This window comes from Carassius gibelio, chromosome A11 (assembly GCF_023724105.1).
Source record: "Carassius gibelio isolate Cgi1373 ecotype wild population from Czech Republic chromosome A11, carGib1.2-hapl.c, whole genome shotgun sequence".
NCBI classification, from domain to species: Eukaryota; Metazoa; Chordata; class Actinopteri; order Cypriniformes; family Cyprinidae; genus Carassius; species Carassius gibelio.
In genome coordinates, this window is record NC_068381.1 from 22,604,063 (window position 1) to 22,629,042 (window position 24,980).

General features: G+C 40.5%; 1 protein-coding gene across 1 annotated transcript in view; it reads right to left on the reverse strand.

The window, feature by feature from the left end:
* The window catches only part of LOC128022693 (ubiquitin-like modifier-activating enzyme ATG7), a 63,173-nt gene extending 39,222 nt beyond the window's left edge, over nucleotides 1-23,951 (reverse strand). Inside the window, exons 1-14 of the mRNA XM_052610489.1 lie at nucleotides 23,228-23,951; nucleotides 22,351-22,537; nucleotides 21,386-21,440; nucleotides 18,577-18,694; nucleotides 16,624-16,701; nucleotides 16,420-16,536; nucleotides 15,793-15,939; nucleotides 15,495-15,583; nucleotides 14,486-14,607; nucleotides 11,156-11,246; nucleotides 10,935-11,079; nucleotides 9,604-9,762; nucleotides 666-860; nucleotides 187-340 (exon numbers count right to left, since the gene is read on the reverse strand). Coding sequence (XP_052466449.1) covers nucleotides 187-340; nucleotides 666-860; nucleotides 9,604-9,762; nucleotides 10,935-11,079; nucleotides 11,156-11,246; nucleotides 14,486-14,607; nucleotides 15,495-15,583; nucleotides 15,793-15,939; nucleotides 16,420-16,536; nucleotides 16,624-16,701; nucleotides 18,577-18,694; nucleotides 21,386-21,440; nucleotides 22,351-22,516 — 1,636 coding nt within the window. The 5' untranslated portion in view covers nucleotides 22,517-22,537; nucleotides 23,228-23,951. The remainder of the gene's footprint in view (nucleotides 1-186; nucleotides 341-665; nucleotides 861-9,603; nucleotides 9,763-10,934; nucleotides 11,080-11,155; nucleotides 11,247-14,485; nucleotides 14,608-15,494; nucleotides 15,584-15,792; nucleotides 15,940-16,419; nucleotides 16,537-16,623; nucleotides 16,702-18,576; nucleotides 18,695-21,385; nucleotides 21,441-22,350; nucleotides 22,538-23,227) is intronic.
* Nucleotides 23,952-24,980: the final 1,029 nt, after the last annotated feature.

Sequence of the window (24,980 nt, forward strand, 5' to 3'; positions counted from 1 at the left end):
AACAATGCAGCGACTGAAAGGCGCTCTTGTCAGATATTCTTGTTATACTGTAACATGTCACGGTAAAATACCAAGTGTTATGTTATTCTCTGAGCTCTGCTTTGTGTTTACACAGCACTTTTACAACATACTTGATCTAAAGAGCAACACAAGCTGTGGAAACCCAAGGATATGTGTGAGCAGTACCTGGTGTGATGGAGGCTGCAGGTGTGGAGGAACAGGAGGAGCTGGAGGAGGCAGACATGGGGCTGGACTCTTCAGACGAGGACTCCTTGGCTTTCTTAAGGCCGTGTCTCATTACCACAAACGTGTCGAACCCCAGGGCAGCATTAACTATCAACTGCAGAGAGACCGACATACTGAACTCTCTCTCAAAAGGGTCACAGTCTGGATATCATTGACATTAACCCCCCCAAAAAAAACTATTCTAAAACTTTCCAGTTTTGAATGACTTCTAATATAAATCAATAATAATGTTTAAAAATTACAGAAGCATCCAGTTATGTCAGGTCAGGTTGTCGTTAAAGGTTCTTGAATCAGATATACAGGACAAACGGTGCAGCACTTACCAACAACTGTGACAATAACCTACAATAAAAAGGCAGACAGCCATGTACACAGAACACAAATAAATAAAAGATGAAGGATTGGAGGGAAGGAGCTACCTTTCTCTGGCTAGCAGCGATGACGGTGGGAAGCCAGCGGCTCTCACGAGTGTCCATCAACAGGAAGACCACATCGTGTTCAGAGATGAGCTTCTCCAGCTGCTCCACGTCCTGCCGAGCTTGAGTCATCGTCTGCTCAGAGAAGTTCACTGGGTGGCCTGGCATTGGGATGCTCATGGTGTGGCCCTCCGCATGCTGAATAATACATTCACAAAAGATGACATACTAAAACCTTTAGTTACTTGAATAGCTAAAACATTATGAATATGAAGTAAAAATGATTTTAAGCACTGATTCTTGCAAGAATGTGTTCACAGTCAAATTGATAGTGAGAAAGTTGGGACGTCCATTCTTAAGAATCTAACATGTAATATGGCTTTTTCCAGAGTTCTGCATTTCAGAAGGTCTGAAGATAAGCAGCTGTGTATGGCTCTGAATGTTTACCGCATGCTTCCTGATTACATTACCTAAAGGCCACATTCTGTACAATATAAACAAAAGAGGTCCTAAAACAGAGCCACCTGGTACTCCACAAGGAAAAACCCTATAAACAATCAAGTGCTGTTTCTGTACCACTGTCAGAATGAAAAAGTTATATTAAGTAGATTAGCATCAACCAGATATTCATTTAACTTTAGCAAAGACAGCTCAAAAATACTCATGAAATATTTATATACCTTTTCAACAAGTTTTTTTTTATTACTTTAAAATATCAAGTGGTGTAACTGTCAACATTTTTAATAGAGCTTTAAAATGTGTTTCCATATCTTATTTATTTTCAATAATTTTCAAACACTTTTTATGACAAAAGTATATTAATATCTGTTTGAATAATGCATTTTTTGGGGTTCATTGGTCATTTTAAATTTGACAACTTGAATAACTCCTGTCATGTCAACTAAGCTTATATTTCTCTGATATATTGGACTGATTTAGAGTCATTCTGACTCTGAGGGTCTAAAGGACTCCTCTCTGTGATATTATTTACTGTTAAATGGGTTTTCAGTCATGCTCTACATTCAAGCTGCATGTTGATTTTGATGATGCAGGTTATTTTACAACAAATTTGCTTCGCTGTTGTTTATTCTTTTAAGTTTTTTTTTTTTTATCAAGTTATTAATGAGGCATTATTGAGACACTGTCTGCTCCATACAGTCATATCACCTTGATATTTTTTGCTGTACTTCAGCTGGCCAATCAGAAGGATTTAATACTTCATCAGAAGCTGACTTCAACCAGTCACTGTTAGATAAAGGCTTCAACGGGGCTCGAAATGAGGGGGCTGCTCTAATCGATTTCCTCGATTAGAGTTTAAAGACCTTCCCCTGACATCATATTATTGTGCTGTATGTGTGACAGACTATACTGAGAACTGACAATATGAGTATGTCACTGCAAAAACTCAAGCAAGAGTGCTTTCCTGTATATCAGCACACGTGGATGAACGGAAATGTTATATTAATTTTTATACAACAGTGCAGAGCAACACTGCATGGTTTCGTTCCTAAACGAATCTGTTTTTGAACGAATCAGTGATCCATTCATCAAGATCTGCTTCGTTTCTAACCAAATCAGCCATTTAGAATGAATCGTTTGATTGAATGATTCAGTAAACTGTTTATTAAAATAGGAACTTGCTGCCATCTACTGGGGGTCATGTTTATTTACCCAGGACAGGCCAAAATCAGCCAAGGTTCCAGCAAACACACATTAGGAAAATATTGTTTAATTCCTTGTTTAAAAAAAACAATTTTTAGGCCTCATAATGAAAACGGCAGTGAATCAGACATCATCTCATCCCACTATCTGAGTGAAAGAGGGGAGTGATGTAATTACTGTGAGGGTATCTGGCCTGTCTAATTGGCCTGACACACGCAGGGCTTCTGTGAAGGTAAAACCTGTGGTGTAATTAGCCGACCGGGGGGGCAGATCGATACAGGATGAGCAGATGAATTAATGATGACCAGAGAGTAAACACCGCACACAGCTCATTTCATTACGGCTGCCAACACACATGATAGAAACCCAAAGATTATTTAGCCAGGTGTACTGAACCATCCCTTGACAAGACCCGTCCGTTCACACGACACACACACACACACAAACGAGAGTCCACAGCTCAACTGATCAGATGGTGCGCGTCTTACATAAGGATATCACTCTCGCTCTTGTTTTAGCACCTCCATTCTTTGCACTCGGAAAAATAACATTTGGAGCAAATGAAGAAATTGGCACCAAAGAGACTTTTATAATGAGGCCCTTCTGAGGTGTGATCAGATAATAACTTGACCAACAACAGTGTAATGTGTCTGCACTTCAGTGATTAGACAGAAACTAAAGCTCCAGTGAAGAACACTGACCCTTCAACCTGCCTCAGAAATGAAGGTGAAGACACGGATGTTTACAACAACTAATCAGTAAGGAGCACATAAACAACACATTTCAGTGAATTGGACCAATGCACACAGAAATCCATCTGTAATGCCACTTTAAATTCATGAAACAAACACACACACACACACAATGCCTGCAAAGTGTTGACACTGTGATGTGTTGTGGACTGTGTTCCCTCTATATATTTAAAACCATGTTTAAGTACCATTTTTATTAATCTTGCCAATCACACAACCCAGTGTGGAAAATTCTATTATGTATCTATCATATATCCATCAGGTTCGTTTACATTTATGCCCCTTAACTGTTACATGAAGCTGTTGTCTATTAGTCAACAAATCTCTAATAAAAATATTGCAATTGTTTAAAGGAGGTGTAGCTTTAATCGAATCATTATTTTTTCATGCATGTTCAGGGCTGGATTAACATAAGAGCTAGCCGGGGCTGTAGCCTGAGGACCAGAGAAACGAGGGGGCACGTGATTGGTGGTTGTGGAATAAAAGTAGACTTAGATTGATTGTCCAATTGGAGCACCCAAACTCTTCCCTTGGACTGTACTTGTTTAAACTAGAGATGCTGGTATCTTTTAATTACATTGACATTATTTTACTGCACGGAAAACAAACACCAAAAGCCCTGTGCTGAAACGGCTCTATCTGATTAAACTGTGCAGCATGAGAGAACCGGTCTGGACCGGATCAGACCTGAGACACTTGGATTCGACACACACACTGTTATATGTGAACGCCGACTCTGTGGTGAAGCCAGATTTAACCTAAACTATACAAGCATTTCACTCCACACACCACCACCCCACACGGTTACTAAAGCTGTAGAAATACAGCATTATGATTACTTTCAATGTCACTATTATAATAAGCTACTAATGTTATATTTTGGTTAAAGATGCTTTATGTAAGATTTTGAATCTTTGTTTGCAGATATTTAAGAAACATGCTAAGTTAACATACTTGCTTATCTGAAAAACAAGGCCACAGTCAGTTATTCACTTTTGAAAATGTGTGTTCCGGGCCAGAATGACGGTCGTTGTTTTGGTTTGTGGAACCCACCCACTGCCAGTTTACCCAATCATATTTTGGCACCATGGGTTGCCAACTGGGGGAAACACAGCGCATTTAATTTCAATAGTTGTCAACTGTGCTCGTTCCTGTTGGTGTCGTCAGTCTGGCAACCTGCCAGTGTCAAGTCTGAGAAGGAGAAGCCGGGTGAAAAATACCCTGTCCAATATTTTGAATTTGGACTGCAATACCTAGTTCAACCACTACCTACATACAGCACCTTTAATATAAGGGCAAAACATCACTCGTTCTAGATTCATATATTTTAAAAAATATATCAAAAATATATATGCAGAGCATGGTAGGTTTAATTCATTTTGGTTGTAAGGAAAATGTTCTCTCTCTCTTCGTACATTTTTGTAGTGATCTCAAAATAAACTAAAAAAGTAACCTTCACAATAATGCATCAGCAAGCCACTTTTTTCTTGGTAGCTAATGGCCAAACTGTGTTCTGGAAAGGCATTTGTTGAAGCTGGCAGCACGATGAATCACAGGAAGTGAAGGGGATATGAGAGCAGAGAGGATTCGCAGGCCTCGTAGATGGAAACACCTGCCAACAGCGTTCCCACACAGAGTCATGAATATGAAGGCCAGCAGAAGTCTGGTGTTACCGCCTCACACCGCTCAGCAGAAAACATGTCCTGAAGCGGATTCTGTCACTTAGCAATGAGAGCGTATCTGACGAAAGGCTTCTCCAAATGAGACCGCTAGTTTAAAATAGTAAGAGTTAGAGACAGAAGTAGCCAACTGGAGATTAATGAAGATGAGCAGTTGGTTTGTCTACATATATTTTTCTACAGCATCTTTTTACCTTTATTAATATAAGACATGTCCCTTACGAAAATTAACCATGGTTTTACTACAAATAAAACCAAAAAACCATGGTTACTATAGTTAAACCATGGTAACCACAAAATAACCGCGGTTTTGCTATATTAACCATAGTTTAGCCATGGTATTTGTAGTAAATATGTGGTTATACAAATGGTGGTCAACACGCCAAAAAACCATGGGTTACTACAGTTTTAATATAATAAAACCATGGTTATTTTTCGTAAGGGGTTGACTATACAGCTGGCTTCCATCTATGCATTATATGTGCTTGAACGAATAAATACAGACAAAATTACACCAAAATATAAGTCTGAGCATACCTGTGTATCAGTACATGGATCTGTGCATTCACACTTAAAGTGATAGCGGACTAATAAACCTGCTGCTGTCTATTTTCAATTTTAATCAAACAAAAGAAAAAAAATCTCTTACTGCTCTTACTTGACTGAATAACTTTTGTAAGTTTAAAAATGATGACTCTATATTTAACTTATACAGTGAAGACTATGCAGTGTTATTTTATATTTAACTACTTTAATGAGTTTATTTCACTTGTGTCTTCGTTCTATTGTATTTATTTGTGATATTGCTTGCAATCTGATTGTCTGTAGAAAAGATTCTTAGCTTTGAGCCCTGCATGTGCCTCAGACCACGATGTACTAGTAACAGCCAAAAAACTAAAACAATAATCAAAAAAATAAATTAATTGAAATATGCTTTAAATGGTTCGCACAACCATTATCGATTTTATTTGTTGTAGCTGGGTTGCTTACACCATACCAATGTCTGCCTGTTATGTTTTACCCTTCTATGATTTTTATTTGTAAAAGTAGCAAACCCAGAAGAGAGGTCAGGTGTTAATTTTCACTTTAACATTCAAAGAAGAGGAAGAGCTGTGTTTGTGTTTGTCTCCATGTCGTCGAAACGCTGTTATTTTCATCCCGGAGTCCAATCATCTTTGTTTGGGCTTCCCAGGGACACTGTACTTGGAGATTAATGGTTACAATTTATGTTTAACTCGGTTCCCGAAAATTATCATCCACATGTAAAACTATGTGCAGCACATTTTGCTGAGGACAACTTCCTCAATCTCAATCAGTTTAATGCTGGATTCGCACAAAGATTATTCTTGAAAGATTCCCTCTTTGTCTGGAGAAGGCGTTGTTCATTGACCACAACTGGTAAGTGTATTTTATTATTTAAGTTGGTGCGTTTTAGTGTAGCACGGTGCACCGATACTTCAAAAGTATCGCGATTCTCGGATATTAAAAACGTCACGATTCCTAAATTTATTAGTATCGATACTTCAAAGAATGACTGCGTTTAAGATTTGTAAGAGACGTATTTCATGTTGGTGTGTGGAACGCACGCTTCCAGTGCCTCACTATGGACGCCTGTTTTTTTCTCCTCACGAGATGTATCAGTTCATTTAGCTCGTTCACAAATGAGAAGATCTCTCAATCTCGTTGAGTGAAGGGCGGATTCGTTCACTACATTCAACAAATCACATGCTCCGTCACATCTTGAGTAACTCTTTGACAGGATGAAGCAGTTCACAGAGCTGTTCACGAGCTGCGCATGCGCTGCTATAAGTGCCGGACTCGCATGCTGCTGTGGAGAGAGGAACTTCAGTGAACGAGAAATATGAGTCAGTGGATTACCTGAATGAGAACGATTCACCTAAAAGATTCATTCACGGACGAACCATCACTAGTGCAATTTCATATAGCCTATATTAAATATTTGGAATATATATTTTAAAATGTTTATTTAAATTCAAAGCAGCAATGTATCTTCCGTGATGTCCCCAATGCGCGGGTCGGGTGGGTAAAGAAATTTTACTTTATTTGCGGGCTGGGGCGGGCCGAGTAATTTCATAAAAGCGGGACTCGCGGATTGGAAAAAAAACAGACCCGCACATCACTAGGCTTCATGTGCGAGCACAAGTGATACTGTGGCTGCCGGTCCACGACTGGTAGAAAAAGATGACGCTCAATGAAGATGACGCTCATTAAAGCTCACTGGCTGAGTTTTCTCCTCTGAAAGAAAAGGTTGCACAACTGAAAAGATAAGTTACAATATCTGAGATATTGCTGCTAAATTTTATTTGCTTTTTTTTTTTTTTTACTCGAATGTCATTGCTTAAATTGATATTATTTATCTTTTGACATTTAATCTTCTGAGTTCAGAAACATTGTTTAATATAATCGCTGTTCATATTTTTATTCAAAGTTCAGAGACAACATACATTTATTACTCTTATGTTTCTTATGATAACTGAGATAATGCTGCTAAATTTATTCTTTCTTTACCTTGAATGTCATTGCTTTAATTTATTTTTTATATTTTGATATTTCATATTTTGTTCAAATGTTTAATATATCTGTTGTTCATATGTTCATTTATTAGTGTGTTATATGATTAGAATGTTGTCCCGATTTTAAAATAAAGCACAGCAATGATATTTGAGAGTGTATTTTCCCCTTTCAGGAAAAGTATCGGAAAAGTATCGAAATCGCAATTCCTGACTAGGTATCGGTATCGAAATAATAATTTTGGTATCGTGACAACAGTCACGTTTAACAGTTTCTGTAACTTATTATAACATCTCCAGCACGTGCGTTCTCTTACTGTCTATGGTTCAGATCAGGATTGCCAGGTTATCAAATCCTGCCAAATTGCTTCTCAAAACTTGTCCAAAACTAGCCCAATCGTGTTTCCAGGAGGGCAACGTGCGCTCAGCTGCTGTCGAATCACAACACAGGAACCGCTGGCCCAATCAGAAATCGTTACGTATTTCTGAAGGAGGGACTTTATTGAACAAGGAAGTCATCAGCCCGTTTTTATGAAACGGGACAGTGGAATACAGCGGAATACAGATAAGTTAATTGTGTGAAAAATACAGTTTTTTTTTTTACACGCGAAACATGAACACGTTATATTGCACACTGTAAACACAATCAAAGCTTTAAAAAACACAAAACCTTACAATATCACCTTTAATCTATAATTGAGTCATAATTATATTTGAATATAGCAATATCAAATACACATTGTGTCGGTAACCATAAAGATTCTTACTTTCATGTGTTTCAGGGGAAACGGGTGAGTTTAGGTGATTCGACTGATCCACATGACAGCATCCAGCGTGCATTATAAATCAAACAAATTAATTAACACATATTTGATGATCAGAATAGGCTGTAGCCTATCCTATAGCTCATGAGTTTGTGGATATTTTGAATATAAAAGGAAAATTAAATAAATGTTATATAGCAACATTGTGCCTGCATGATGCGACGCTATTGAAACAAAAAATATATAAACTAATTAAATATTTAATATTAACATGGGGGCCCTAAGCTGCCACAGTTAACTTGTGCCTTGGGCCAGCCCTTTTCTTTATTATTTAAAAATATAAAGTGTATTTTTGTTTTTGTGGATGTCCCAATTGGGTACAGGATGTGGAAATTCAAATAAATGCTCATGTTATATAATTTGGTTACATTTGTGAGTTTATAAAAATGTAGCTGGTTGCGCAATCTTTATTAGAGGTATCTGCAACTATTGTATCATTGGTTATAAGAATCGATATCAGATCATATCATGATGAACCGTCCAATTTACACCCCTGCTTAAAACTATATATGCTAAAGCTAATACACACCATAATACAATGCTTTGGTGGAGAAATTAACTAGTTAGTCACAACTGTTTTTTGATATCACATATCTTTCAATCAAACAACACAACTAGTGTAAGTCTAATTCACATGAAATAGTCTCAATCTCAAGATCTGCTTGATTCGTTTTAATGACTCACTCAATCACGGATTTGCTCAGAACACTAAAATCCTCAAAGACAACAAAAACTATTTTCATTTGACATTTAAGACCAATTATTGTGTGGAGGGTTGGTGCTAAGTAAAAAAAAAAAATCCTTCTAATTTCCAATCCTACTGAAGATATCCAAAAAAACAAGCACAGCATGAGTGAATTTCAGAGGACCCTGTACAAGATTACATCTTGAAATCAACAATTATACCTCAGTTTCAAATCGACCAATTCTGTTCATTCATATATTTACAATATAATCTTAAATTTTAAGACTTGAATCTGGTTTCTTCCAAAAGGGAGTTCCCTGATCAACTGCAGTGAAAACAGAAAAGGTAAATTCACTGACGCTCTGCTCAGTGATGCATGAGAGGACGCTGAGCACTGAATAAAACTGAGGCCGCGCTTCATGTGAACATGGGTTATATTGAACAATGTGTGATTAAATGTTATGAGACTCCAGTGACCTGGACCGGTCAAATTCATTGCTTAGCTTCTCAATCCCTCTTTAGGCCAGTCAAATAATGTTCATTAATACTAAAATGAATAATTCAGACTTCATTGTTGTGGATAACTGCATGTTGAAATTGAGTCCTACTGGTTAATCCAAGGGTCTCAAACTAAAGGCTCTCATAGTAGATTCATACAGCTTCTTGATGTTTATTCAGGGATGGGTCACTTAACTGTGCCAATTATACACAGTTCTGCCTAGTGCTTCTCAAGCATGTGTGTTTGAGACCCCTGGTCTAATGCAGTGAAAACTGTGATGAACGTGCTGTAGCATCTGAAAGTCCTCACCACACCAGGAAAGATCTTCTGTAGTCGGTCCACCGCGGCGAGAGCTTTAGCCTTCCCTCCACCCAGACAGTCTTCAAACTCATAGAGCGGCTGCCGCACTGGGTTCGAGTAGGAGATCTTCGCATTGTCCACGAAACTGATGTGTCTCACACCCCAGCCCTCAAAAGAAGAACAGAAAACATCATCCAGCTGTATGCTATGTGCATATAAATGACAAAAACACACCTCCTGTCTCATAGATTTTTGTGCTTCATTGAAAAAAAGTTTGCACCATTTTCTGGGTAAATGTCATTTTATTTAAAGGGGATGCTTGTGTACATTTTCTAAGCAGTTAAATAATGCAGACCATTAGAGGCACAGTGTAGTCAAGCACACTTGATGCAGTCCCAGTAAAGTGTGTGATCATCTGCTGAACCAGCCGCAAAATCACAAACTGTGCTATGCATTTTTGTTTTTTGGCATGTTTGCATCATTCCCTCATTCACACTTTCCTCTGAAAATTAAACTGGTGTGAAAAAAAAAGCAAAGAGACTGCTCGTGAAAATTTTCACACTCGATTCCTCTTTAAACAAAAAAAAACTCAGACCTCAGGTAAGTGAAATTAGGGAAAAAGTGTTCTTCGCTTTCAAACTGTCCCTGGCTTGGTTGTGAGACCACTTTCTCTTCACACTGCTGATATCTGATATCTGGACCACTACAATTTTGAATGAGATATGTTTTATATCTGCTATTAAATTTATACATTTAGCAGACGCTTTTATCCAAAGTGACTTACAGTGCATTCAGGCTATCAATTTTTACCTATCATGTGTTCCTACAGGAACACTAATAATATTAGTATTATTATTAGTAGTAGTAGTAGTAGTAATAACACTGATAATACTCCCAAATTGATTATTAGAATATTAGTCTTTCTGCTGTAATTCTTTCACTTAGATAAAACAGTGAAAGACTGCTATAATGCTATAAAAGTGTCGTTCACATACAGTACAAGCCAAACTTCTTGCAAACCGCTGTTGGAACCAGATGTAAAAACACTCTTACTCTTGCAATTAACTGACATGAATGCATTTTTATTTTCATACTGCCAATATCTCAGCCATCGAGTGACACCACTATCATTTTAAAATGGAAGCATCTGCGACTTACTTTCTATAATTACAGTCTTAGGCTTACGACCATTTCAAACACCATTAAGAAGCAATTATGGCAAAGGCAAGTAAGCACTTAAATGACATAAAGCAAGCCAAGAAATCCATACTGAAAGCTTTTTGACACCTGTCAGATGCGATAAACTGTTGCTAATCAAATGTAAATCCTATGGCTCATACCATCAGTGTTCTTGCTACATTGCAGCCCAGAGTCCCAGCTCCCAGCAACAGACACCTCGTGGACACGACCTTATCCAGATCCAGAGACGGGACCAGCCTCCAACGCATCAGCTTCAGGTTCAGATCGACGGAAGACTCGGCGAGCCTTGAGGAAATCAACCAAATGTGTGACATGCCACTGACAAACCATTTTAAAAGTGTATAGACCGAGTGTTTCGTACCTTTTAGGATCCATACATTCACTGAGATTGACACTTCGAGGTCCCATCGCACCTTTGGCGTTCTTCTCCCAACCCACACTCTTTGGACATACTGTATGGACAAGTTAGTAAGCATCAATATACTGCAACACATGCCTACACTGACTTCAGTATTAATATAAAAGACACTTTGCTTGGTGTCGTACATGTAAAATAATTGTAAAGAAATATTTGTTCAACTTAACTGTACAAATGCATCAGACACAATATGTCTTTGGCCACTGTATCATATTTTGCGTCTCAAGTGACATTAGGTTTTGAAAACATTCATTTTGTTAGCAACAGTTCAACTTCTAAAACATGAGACACTGATGCAGTGCTACATTTCTACAAATCTGAGGAAGAAACAAACTCTTTCTTATCTTGGATGGCCTGAGGATGAGCACATTTTCAACTAATTTTCATTTTTGGATGAACTACACCTTAAAGTCATCTGATCATCAACTAGTCGAATATTTTTTTCTCCCTCTTAAAAATCATTAGCTAATCAAACTGTATTCACTATCTGGTTTGAATACAAGAAAACACTGTGAGTATATGTGGCTATGTAGGTTAATTGCTGAAATGATGGTGGATCAACCCAACATTCAATCGCACACTGAGAGAATTCAATGCAAGTGAATGTCACAGTTCAGAAGGGCAAGCCTCACTGAAGACATCCGTGTTTGTGCATCTGAAAAAGACAGCGGTGTAAAGACAGGAGAATGGACTGATTGAGAGAACGATGAAAGAGGCCATCTAGGTGAAAATGAAATGACCAGATTTTGATCAGGAAGGGCATTCAATAGCCCTTATCAGGTTCCTGTCAATCCGGCTGTTTCAGCCCAGTTCACACAGTGATTCACGAGTCTGATGTGTGATGAGGGGAATATCAGGGGATCTCCACCATCGGTTCACAGCTGAGCCACTTTGATGAGTGACAAACATGTCCCAGCTCAGGAAGAATTAGCTTTACTAGACATCAAAAACCGAACGTGAACAGAATCATATCATCATTTCTTTATCCACTCAAAATGTTATATAAAGGCAGGGTTAACTATGAATTATCTCAGGCCATGGAAAGTGTCTGTGCTGGATTCCTATCTCAAAAAAAAAAAAAAAAAAAAAAAAAATATATATATATATATATATATATATATATATATATATATATATATATATATTGTCACGGGAGGAGCACAAGACAGACACAGTGGGCGTGGCGTCAGGCCTCGGAGAGGCTTTTATTATCAGAAATCATAAAACAAAGGGAATAAAAGTGGCCAAAAGGGGGAAAGTGTCCAAAATAACAGGGGATCTGGTGTCCTCGTCGTGCTGCAGGGTTTGTGTAGGTCGGGCAGTGTTCATCGAGGGAGGGTCCAGGCAAGGGGCGGAGTCCGGCGGCCGCACGCGCTCCCCTCCTTGGTCCGGGGCGCGAGGGGCGGCGGCTTCTCCTAGCGGCCGCGTCTCTCTCGTTGGCCGCGGCGCTGGTAGGGGATGGACGGCCCGGCATCCTGGCCCGTCGGCCGTGTATACGGGTGCGGTTCCCATCCGGATCGCGGGTCCGGCAGCTCACGTCTTGGTGGCGCGGGAGTCCCTCAACGCACCCTTCCTGGACCCACGAGGACACCAGTGTGCATGCACGGGGAAGAGACCGGTCTCCTGAGGAGAGGCGCGTTGGGCTTTTAAACAGCGGCGGTAATGAGGCTCCACTTCCTTCAGGTGTGCCCCATCACACGCCGCCAGCCCTGACTCGTCCAGCGCCCCTCCTCTCACACACCCACTCCAGTCGGGAGCCTGGTGAAGGGCGGCGATTTAGGACGGGGTGCCGGTGACAATCAGGGAGGAGGCAGCTGACTCGTCACATTCCCCCTCCCAAGCGACATCCCCGTCCCCAGGGCGCCACCCACACGGGAGTGCTACCATCCTCAACCAGGCTCCAAACGGTCGGAGTGGGCGGGGCTTCCTCTCCGGGCGGTCCTCCCTCTCGCAGCGCACCAGAACAGGGACAGAGAAACCGGGTTTTAGTGACAGCCTCAACCAACCACAGGGTAAAATGACAATGGAAAAGTCACTTACCCCTTGTGTGGCTGGGAGGCTGTCCCCAGTTTTCCTCCGTCCCAGTCTGGGTTCTCACGAACGTTTGCAAGCGAGAGGGAGTGACGTCACCAGACGTTTCCCCACTGCGCTGTCTAGGCTCCGCCTGCCTGCATTCTCCACCAGTGTCACGGGAGGAGCACAAGACAGACACAGTGGGCGTGGCGTCAGGCCTCGGAGAGGCTTTTATTATCAGAAATCATAAAACAAAGGGAATAAAAGTGGCCAAAAGGGGGAAAGTGTCCAAAATAACAGGGGATCTGGTGTCCTCGTCGTGCTGCAGGGTTTGTGTAGGTCGGGCAGTGTTCATCGAGGGAGGGTCCAGGCAAGGGGCGGAGTCCGGCGGCCGCACGCGCTCCCCTCCTTGGTCCGGGGCGCGAGGGGCGGCGGCTTCTCCTAGCGGCCGCGTCTCTCTCGTTGGCCGCGGCGCTGGTAGGGGATGGACGGCCCGGCATCCTGGCCCGTCGGCCGTGTATACGGGTGCGGTTCCCATCCGGATCGCGGGTCCGGCAGCTCACGTCTTGGTGGCGCGGGAGTCCCTCAACGCACCCTTCCTGGACCCACGAGGACACCAGTGTGCATGCACGGGGAAGAGACCGGTCTCCTGAGGAGAGGCGCGTTGGGCTTTTAAACAGCGGCGGTAATGAGGCTCCACTTCCTTCAGGTGTGCCCCATCACACGCCGCCAGCCCTGACTCGTCCAGCGCCCCTCCTCTCACACACCCACTCCAGTCGGGAGCCTGGTGAAGGGCGGCGATTTAGGACGGGGTGCCGGTGACAATCAGGGAGGAGGCAGCTGACTCGTCACAATATATATATATATATATATAAATATAAATATAAATAATAATCACCATGTCCCTTTAAGGCAGAAATGGCCAACCCTGGCCCTTGAGATCCACTTTCCTGCAGAGTTCAGCTCTGAACCTAATTAAACACTCCTTAACCCAAGCTAATCAAGGTCTTCAGAAGTACTTAGCTGCAGGTTAAATTTTATGTGAAAGTGGATCTTGAGGGCAATGATAATGCAAACAAAATCAAACAATTCTTCCTAAAGTAAGCAGTTATTCAAAGCTCTTCACATGACCCAGCTACAAAAAAATCTGAAACCTGTGGCAGACAGTCTGAGGACTCTATTAACATTTAAATGGTTTCTGGTCTCTCCTGAAGCCTTTATGCTGCTGTTCTGAAGCACTCGGAGAAGATGATAAATTACCTGCAGAAGCAGTGAGGTCTGGGAGCTTGACCCGAAAGATGATGCTGTGCTGAACTGAGCGGCTCCCTTGTAGAGTCCTGTCTCTGAAGCACAGAACCTCCAGCACATCCAGCTGTGAACCCCTGGCATTCACACGCACAAACACACACCATCAGAAACACACGCGGTCTCTGGAGTGACCTTAAACTTACCATTACAAAGAAACGGTGCCTTGAAGACTCAGTACAGATGGAGCACTGCGACATTTAACTCTGAAATCTGCAAAATGCAGCACTTTTTCAAATTTCTTCAACCTGTGCTGCATTCCATGAACAGTGCATCATTTTTTTCATCTTAATTTTGAATTTGAATCTTGGTTATGCTTGTTTTTTTTTTAGATGATAATTACATGTTTTTTGGAGCGGGTGCATATTCTGGTGCATATGAAATTGTGAAGGTCGAGACGCAGTTATCTTCATCAAAACTGATGAGCGCTATTTTCTCTCAGGCTGTTTTCTGGAAATATTTGTGGGACCAAAAAAAAAATTAACAAACTAAGTGTAAATCAATCTACTGATTTTTGGAAATGGAGCCACAGAACAATCCTTATTAATAGTGACATCAAAACACGTTTTAGGCATCATATTAAGAAGTGTGTATCGTCTATAAAAATACTCCAAATACAGTTGAATTATAATTTCATATCAGTAAGTCTTATATTGCTAGACTACATGACTAAAGAATAAGCAACATCAATAGAACTGTATATGATTTGAATGTACATTATCAAAGCACAAAGGTCAAAAAACAACACCATTGATTGACCAGGCGGTGCAATAGATCCCCACAAAACCCAACATAATAGCAGACGGTTAGAAATAGCTAGTATTTTCGCACATTTGTTTTTGTAGCAGAACAAACATTTTGGAGTTTGAAAGTGATGTCAGGAGGAAAAGAGCGGAGCTGTGGAAACAGGGCTATAATTGAGCACCAGTGGGATGCGTGTTGGAAAAGCTCATTACAGACGTACCATTTTTTCGCGAGGAGGATGAGAAAGTTTCTGAGAGGCCAGCCTGGATGTTGAGGGAGTGTGCATGGGTCATACACACCCACGGTAATCTTCAACACAAACCAGGACACATGCCATATTACACCAACATACTTGAAGAAGTAAATGTAAGGATTATTCTGGTTTCATTAGCTACCACAGAACACAAATTAGACATAATCTAATTATTAACTATGGTAATCTAGAGCAGGCCTCAAATGTTGTTGACATCATCTGCAAAATTCCTTTAATAATACTCCAGCTTTATACTAGAATGTACCTTCTTTAGGTCTGGGAAGAAGGAGGTCAAGTCTTTGAGAGGAGCGACTTCAACACTTTCATCTGTGTACTTGAGCAGAAAATGAGGGACTGCCGTCGTACCCCTGGAGGTGCACAGATCATCATACGCCGTTTGCAGGCTTGATATCTGAGAAACAGATCGATTCAAAGCAGTCAGCCCACCTCATTAACTCATGAAACACAATGAATTTAAAGTTTGGAAATCAGTTAGGCAAGAACTCAATCCACAGTGGCTCCAAAAGCTGGTGTAAAGAAGGACAATGTGCCATTTAGAAGGAAAAATCACTTGAATCGAGGAGGCAATTTGAATTTAGTGAATGGCATTACAATAGAATAAATTCAAGGAAATGTATAGGTGATAAAATAACACGTCTTCACTTTCTAATGACTTACTTGGAGCTAGGAAATTATTTAAACACAACAGGTTTCCAAATACTCTTTGGTGTTACTGTATATGGCACGTCAGTCATCTTAGGGCCAAAATTACATTATGCATTCAAATAACTAACACTGAATTAAAAATCCTAATCAAACAGCACATGCACTGACTAATGGCTGATTATCCTTCACACAAAACGTCCTGGTCAGAAGTGAGTGCTGGAGGCACCTGTTTGGCAGAGAAGCTGTGCTCTAATGACACCGGCACCTGCAGCAGCTGGACCCCCTCCAGAAAACAAAGGGCAGGGAAGCAGAACCAATAATAGAAATGATATTTCTTCAGATCCTGGATAAACACAAGGACCAGTCAGAAACAAATGGCTGAAAGGACATTCATCTAGAAGCACATTTTCTAAAATGTTGGCATACAAACCGCAAATGTCAAGAGGATGAATTTGTTCAGGATTGAGGAGTCTTCCAGCACAGCTCCTGACTGAATATCGCTCCAGATCTGTGAAGAAAACAACATTACCTGTATTAATTAAACTCACATGTCAAGAAGGTTTTTTTCTGATTTAGTATACATGTATGCAAATGAAATACGCATTCACACTCTGAAACACATTCTAGGACAAAATCACTAAACAAAACACCAAACGGCACTTTTGTGCTCTGTATATCAGCGCAAAAACCTAGCATTTAAACTAAATCTAAGATGCAATCCACTTCACATACCCAGCTGATGCACTTAAAGAAATAGTTCACCGAAAAACAAAACTGTATGTAGATGAGTTTGTTTCTTCATCAGATTTGGAGAAATGTAGCATTGCATGAGTGAGGGAAGTGTTATTATGGATTATAGACTCATATTTCAGTTAAAATCATCTTAATGCTGGATGTGTTTCATCTTTTGTCTTCTCCAGATGTTCACTGATGGACTGGAGAACTGTGGATTATTGTGATGTTTTTATCAGCTGTTTGGACTCATTCTGACGGCACCCATTCACTGCAGAGCATCCATTGATGAGACACTGATGCAATGACACATTTCTACAAATTTGATGAACAAACAAACTCTTCCACATCTGGGATAGTTTTTAAGGGAACCATTACTGAAACCAAAAAAAAAAAAAAAACCCCAAAGAATATTGTTTTAGCACAAACAAGTGTTGTTGTTTTTTTTTTTTTACTAGGCCTTTTTGCAAAAGTCTGTGCTATTTGGCCATGGCAATTATCATTGTGTTATTACCATTTGCAGAAAGCAGGCAGTAAAGAAAATTGTTTTACAGTTTTCCTGGAGGGCTAAAACACTATAACCAGGCTTTTGAACTAAAATTTCAAAATCATAATGCCATTTTTGAAAAAGCACACCCATTTTGCTGAACTATAAACATTGTTCCCCTGCTTTAACACGAGTCAGATTTGGTGAACCGTTACTGCTAAACTCAGCACAGTTTAAGCTCAGTTAGCACACAGATACCCACGTGGAAACACTAGGAGTCAAACGCTATCACACACCAATCACAACCTTCGCTGGATAAAGGGCAAAGTCAGCTTACAGTTTTTCTCAGTGGCTTTGGTCCATTTCTCAAATCAGAAATAAAATTCTCAAAACTACTTCTTTAAGCTCCACTATATTTAGTCAATGGTGCACATCATAAAAAGTGTTGATCTTTTGATCAAGTTGATATTGCTTATTCATGCAACGGAATATGTTCATTTATCTGTGGTTTCCTACATTATCAGCTGCTATTGTCATGTTGCTCACAATGTATTATTTAGTTCTCTGAAATAGCTCAAAGGTCCATCTCACAGAACTTGAACTGGAAAACATCTATAGACAGAGGAGCACACAAGAGTTACAAATTCTGACTGAGGACTTCCTAGTTTTTGAGAATATGAGGCATAGTTTCAAGAAATGTGTTCAAGCAATTGAGGAAAACTGTAGGAATATTAGGAATAGCAGCAGTAATTTACCAAATGATGGAAAAGGGTGTTCAGCATCTTAATACATTGTGAAAGAAATCGCATAATTCACTGGATCTCAATTCCAGTCGTCACGTACTGTACCAGCGCTCTGCACATTCTGCATGTGTCTCTCATCACTTCAGAGCTTTGTTCTATTCGACAGTGAGTGCCGTGAATGAATGTCCTGTAAACTTCCAGTCAATCAGAACACAGTTCATATACAGAGCTCTCTTCTAATGAGCTGATGATCTGAATCAGGTGTGTTAAACCAGACAGACATGCAATATCCGCAGAGCAGTGGTACACAAGGACAGGCACTGAGAACCACTGCCAGAATTCATTCAGCGGATCTATGCAGGCAGCCAGTGCAGATACACCATGTACACGCACAGTTAATGAGTGAATCAAAGCAGCGCACCTCACTGGCTGCTTGCTCCAGCAGCGCTCTCTTGTCGGTGGTTTTGAAGGCTTCTAATGTGTTGGTGTTGTAGAGAGTTCCAGAAGCTGGACAGCAGCGAGCAGGTGTGGCTCCATCACTGAAACAGCACAATCATTACACTACATCACTTGTATTTGGCTCACTATATGCATGATTCTGTTTTGTTATCTGTATTGTATACCTATTATTTTCACCATTTGCATCATGTTTAACAAGCTAGCTCTTCAACCAGGAAATGTTGATTGGCTAACCATAATAGCTTAACCTCCTATGGTTTATGGTAAAATCACTGTAATGTACAGCTGTGAGTGGCTTACTATTTTTATACAATGTGCAACATACCAAAAGAAATCCAATACACATTACAAAAAGAAAAGGAAAATCCTTCCATGTCCTCGTTAATTTAGACATTCCATACACCTGCGCTTTCCCAGTTATCCTGAGTTTAAAACCCCAGTCTATTGGGTTCATATTCGTGAGAGATTATTTGTCTACCCGTGTGTGTCCTGTGTTCCTGTTTACCCCTTTGGATTATTGAAATTAAAAGAAGAGTTTTGTGTATTCTGTGTTTCCTCGTTCCTCACAACACATATATTGTGACAGAATCTCTGACCTAAAACAGTTACCTCTGTTTGTCTACCCTCCGTTAGTTTCAGTTTCTTATTCTCAGTGTTTTCTTTATGTTGTGTTTTATGGATCCCCTCCTTCTCCCCGAATTCCTCCTCCTCCTGCTGAAACAGGAAGGATGATCTCTCGATGACCATACCAGACAGTTTCTGTTATTAGCTCTGGACTTTCTATGATGTGAGCCTGAACACTGAGTGTGGAGCATTGTGTCCGAAGATGGCCCTCGGGAGGAGTTCGCTGCCTTTGTGGAATGAACTCTGGCGAGAAACGGGTCGCCTCTTAACATCTGCCCTGTGGAGGATCTCACCGGATCCACCCCCGACCCAGAGCCCAGCCCACCATCTCCCCACGGGACGGAGCATACGCCCGAGCCCAGAGCCCAACCCATCAGACCAGGTGCGAGAGCTGGTGACAGTGCCCACCACGAGGGAGCAAGCTGAGGACAGTGTGAGTCCGCCCCCTGCACAGTGGTTATGAAACGCCAAAATAAGGAGATGGATCTTATAGACTGAACTGCCCCCTCTCCTCTCTACGTTGTCTCCGCTGGTCCCGTCCAAGGGGGCTTCCGATTCTCCAGTACCTGTTCCTCCAAAATGCCTGCCCTTCCACCCGCCTCCTCCACCACTGTAATCTGGCAGCCCCTCTGCTCGCCCTCAGCCCAACATCTGTGTGGTGTGAGCCCTGCAGGACGGTCATCCTCCAGCGTCACTGTGGTCGGAGTCTCTCTCACTTTAGCCTCTGGCCTCCGAGGCCCAGACTCCACCGTCAACAATCGATCCATCAGCTCCACCGGGCTCCCTCGTCCCACCAGCTCTGCCTTGGTTGGGCATCAACCCGCCATCACCTCTGGACTCCTCTCCACTGGCTGCAGCTAGTCTCTCCGTCCCTCCAGCTCCATCAGGCTTCTTCATCCTCTCGGCTCCACCTTGCTTCTCAGTTGTTCTGGTGCCGCCACGGATCTCTGGATCTCTGCCTTGGTTGCCAAAGCCCTCTCCTCCACCCTGGCCCACCATATCCTCTGCATCCCCCAGGCTCATTGGCTCTCCATCTCCACCTCTGGTTCCTCCTCCACCTGCTCCAGCGCTGTTGGTTGGCCCCCTGGAGTCGGTGGCCATTCGTACTCGATGGCTGGACTCCACTCCGGGCTCCACTTTGGGCCGTCATCATGGATGTGGCCTGGTTCCCCCCCCCCCCCCGGGATGTTATGAGAACACGCCTTCCGGAGGGGGGGTTATGTCAGTGTTGTAGACTTGAGTTTCCTTATTTGACCTATTAATCTTAGTTCCTGTTTTCCTGATTTGGTCATGTTTCCTGTGCCTGACGTTATGTTCATTCCAGGTATTCCCCGTCTGTTTTGATTTATCCCAGGTGTGTCTTTTTTCCCCCTCGTCTTGTTTAGTGTTTAAATAGGGGTTCCTGTCTTTAGTCTAGCGTCTGGTATTACTTGTCATCCCTGTGTGCTACATGTGGCTCCCTGCTTTGTCAATTAAACTCCTTGGATCTGGTCTTCTTGTTCCTGCACTGTAGCAGCCCGTGACGAGGTGTAGGTGTGTGTATATTTATTATGTTTATATATAAACACAAAGACATGCATGTATACATTTTAAGTTATGTTTATATATTAAATATTTATATATAAAACAAATTATATATATTTTTTTTTAAAATATATACTGTGTGTGTGCTTTTATATATACATAATAAATGTGCAGAGTTCACAAACATATATTTTGTGTATTATTGGTTTATATTCATCGTTTGACAGCACTAATGTAATGCACTTGTCCCCTATGCCTTTTGCAGAGCTCTTTGAAGCGAATGATTGGAAAGTGCCCTGTTTTTACGACTTGAAGAGATCTATCTGTTTTCTAATGCCAGCATGTTTTCTTCTCTTTCTTGGAGAAAAGCAGCATGTGTGCAGATGGTTGCAGGGGCTCAGACGTAACCCCCTCATCACTTCTGCAGATAGCTGCGCCGTGTGGTCAGCACAGTTACTCAACCCTCATAAATGGAAAATTAATTCTACTGAAACGATCCTTGAGGATTTATCTGGCAGGAAGAAATCATTAATTTCACAAGTAACAGACGTGATATTGGGGCCATTATCCAAGGCTTTCAGAATAACCAACTGCATTACATGGTTTTATTACAGGATACTTACACATCAAATGCGCTGAACTCCAGTGTCAAGCGTGTCGGCAAGCCAACGGGATCACCTGCGATTTATAATAAAGCATTCGCATTAAATTACAGCTTAAAGGTGGATAAAGTATCCTCAGACATTTTCATTTTCATTATTAATGAATCATTGGTGACATACACCTGAAAGAAGAGTATTGCCACAAAGGCATCTATAAATAAACACTTTAGTTTCTGCATAACATCCAAGAGAAAGTGCCAGTTTAAGAAGATGTTAGGATGGCACACTTCTATACTGCTCTCTTAATATTTCAGCAGTATACATGTATTTTGCAGACAGTATGTGCAAGTTTTGCATGCATGTCTCCTACATTTGACAGTATAACATTCTGGACAGCAACACTAGCACACTACAGTCTGCATACTGCAGAGACATACTACAAATACTACAGAGATATTCTCTTAATATTTCACACAGAATGTACTGCGCAACAGAAACTGTCACAGTTGTGTCATTGTTTTAGTTTTCCCTCATGTGTCTGATTCGTTATCTCGCTCTAAGATTAATAAATGCTTTAAAAATATGCCTCATCATTAGTTCAGTGTTTCAAACAGCCGTATGGTGAAGTATTGTCACATTACTCCACTACATTCTGATATAAAAAGCAATCTACATCCAGTGATCCGGAAATTAAATTGGATATAAAAATTTAATTTGGGGGGGAGGGGGTGTCTTCACTTTTGTCTACTCGAAGAATGACATACAGTAGATCTTAAAACTAGAATTACTTATGTGCAAATTCAACCGCAGTATTTACATAAAGACATTCAATAAGACTGAATATAGCAGTTGATATTTAAAAAGACAAATGTGATTCACTTGGTCTCTAATCATCGAGTTTCTTTCATTTTCAGGATCTAAGCAATCTGTTCTGACAGAAGCCTAGCACTTGTCATCTCTCTCATCAACACATTCTCCAGTCTCACCGTTATAGTAGTAGCCTTTGATGTGTTTGGGACTCTCGTCTAAGCGGAAGTCGTTGAGCTTCTTCTGGGTGAGCTGATGCCAGAATCCTGCCTCCAGGGCACTGCAGAAGGGGGCGAACTGCAGCTTTGGGGCGGCTGCGCCTCTCTCCATCGACTGGGCTTCCATCAGGACTGATGCGTTTGATTCCTTATGACACAGAACTGAAGATCAAACTAATCCCATGAGACGACTGTATACAGCCACTGAGCATTTCCACTGAACCTTTAGCACAATAAATGTGGTATAAAAACAAATGTTTTGCCTTGAAAAAAATATATAATAGCTTTATTTATTTGGTCAAATCACTTAAGTGCAAGATTATAATTTCTAGTGACAGCTAGCCAAGAGATATTTTAATCTTTTGATATTTCAAAATAAAATAACAATGAAATGCATATATATTTTTAACAATGTAGTCTTAAAATATATTTCTCAGTGCTGATAGCTTGATAATATTTTCTTATAATAACGATTACATTTCTTGTTCGATTGGATTTGGGGAAGTTGGTTAGTTTTAAAGTAGTAGTTCCCCTTTCACACTTGAACAAGCTTGAATGTTTTTAATTTAATATTTCACTAAGCTGACAAAACGTCTATACAACTGATTATGTCTTGTCGATGTAATTAAAGTAAAAACTGCGCTCTCTAGTATTGTGGTTTTATTGACACTACTTCGGTAAAACCATGGAGTCTGTGCCACTGTGATCGTGTTTGTGTTTTAAACACACTACAGTAAAAGCCACCACATTAGAAAGGTGATCTGTGCCGATTATAGCCACGTAAATGACAAACAGAGTCAGAGCAACAATAAACACATTTGATAGAAACATCACTTACCAGACGAGCACTTCCTGGTTGATGTCATATGACCACGGTCAGCTTGCACGCATGCGCAGTCGGTTTGTTTTGGTACGGAACACAGCTAGCGCTTCACAAATTACTTGAAAATTATTTTAATGAGAAACAAGAGCATGCAGAATGTAAGTTAAGGTGCCGTTTTCGCTGGTGCCACGACTAGTTCATGCTTTAAATGTAATATTTTGACAATTAAAAGACTGTAGAATCTTAATCGGTGTTAGCATACACGCTTTTCATATAAATGTTTTAAAGCATCATATTGTCCTGCTTCTGTAAACAGTGCTGGCAAATATCGTTAACCATCCGCAAACCAACGCTTTATATGGGTGCCAAGTCCTCTTGTGCTGTGTAATAGTCCCCCAAAAAATCTTAAGGTGCCAAAACCATCGAATAAAAGACAAAAACCCAAAACAAGAGGAAAACACAGACAATTAGACAAGAAAATACTGATAAAAATCTATAAACGCTGTTCCTTTTCATTTTAACTGTCCGATGAATCGGTTGATATGTCGGGTCGGGTGCCGTGCACAGCAGATGGGCGATAGTTAAGTTACTAACTTAACTAGAAAATCCAGACTTCTGCTTAGAGACAAGACCTTTACAAAAGCTTTCACTGAGCTGTGGAGTCGGTCGAGATGAGCAGCATTCCTTCAGCATCAGCCTCTGTAGAGACCTGCACTGGGACGTCCTGTGTGCACAATAAGATCTGCAACTAGCATGACTCAACACCTTACACACAGATCCAGATTTAATACAATCAATCATGTTTATAGTGGGCTAATGCACGTGCAGTTGTCAGTCAGGTACTGTAAGTGGCATCACAAATAAACAATAAAAATATGTAAGTGTCAGAGTGTATGCTTCAATAATAAACACTCACATGCTAGCATGTTAAGCTATATGTCTATTTTTCAACTGTAAATAAACAAAATATCATAATATATTAACAATAGATCATAACAAACCTGGTAATTCTCCCCAGATACCTGCACTAACAGAAAGGGAAGTGATGTAATCTCCTCCCACAGGAATTACATTAATATTGCATAAACACAAGTTCATATAAACTAGTCACACTTAAAATTACCATTTTAATAAATTTACAGATCAAATAACCCATTTTACTGAATTCATGTACATGGTTTAGTAAAAATGTGTTGAATGATATTTCTGCTTTTAAACTGTTACATTTTCCCCTTTGGCTTCTAACACAATAACTGTATGTGAAAAATCTCTTTTTTACAGTTTGTTCAGAAGTTTAAAGATATTTCCATATTCTACTTGTTTGGAGTATAGCTATTCTAGCCTTAAACTATTTGTTTATGCAAAAAAAAAAAAATGAATTAAAATGTAACAGAGATAAGTTGAAAGCTGTATTTTCAATCTGAAGCATCTACTCCCTAACATGCATTTAGAGAACACATTGATGTATCTGTTTACTTCTGTTTATTCCTTAAATTGTCCATACTTGGTCTTAAAAAGGCATTTCAAATGCATTAAAAAAGCCACCTGCAAAAACCCTGTTAAAGTAAAACATCTAAAGCATGTTGTCATGTAAACCAGTGGTTTTCAATGTGAGTCATATGCCACAACATACTTCTGTGTTTATTTGAACCCCTTAAGAAAACCATCTATTTGAGTCTGGTTATAGCACGAATGGCTTTTTTGTTCAACCAAGCACCCAATCACTTTGGTTTCACAGAAAGTGACAGGCACTAATTGAGGACTGACA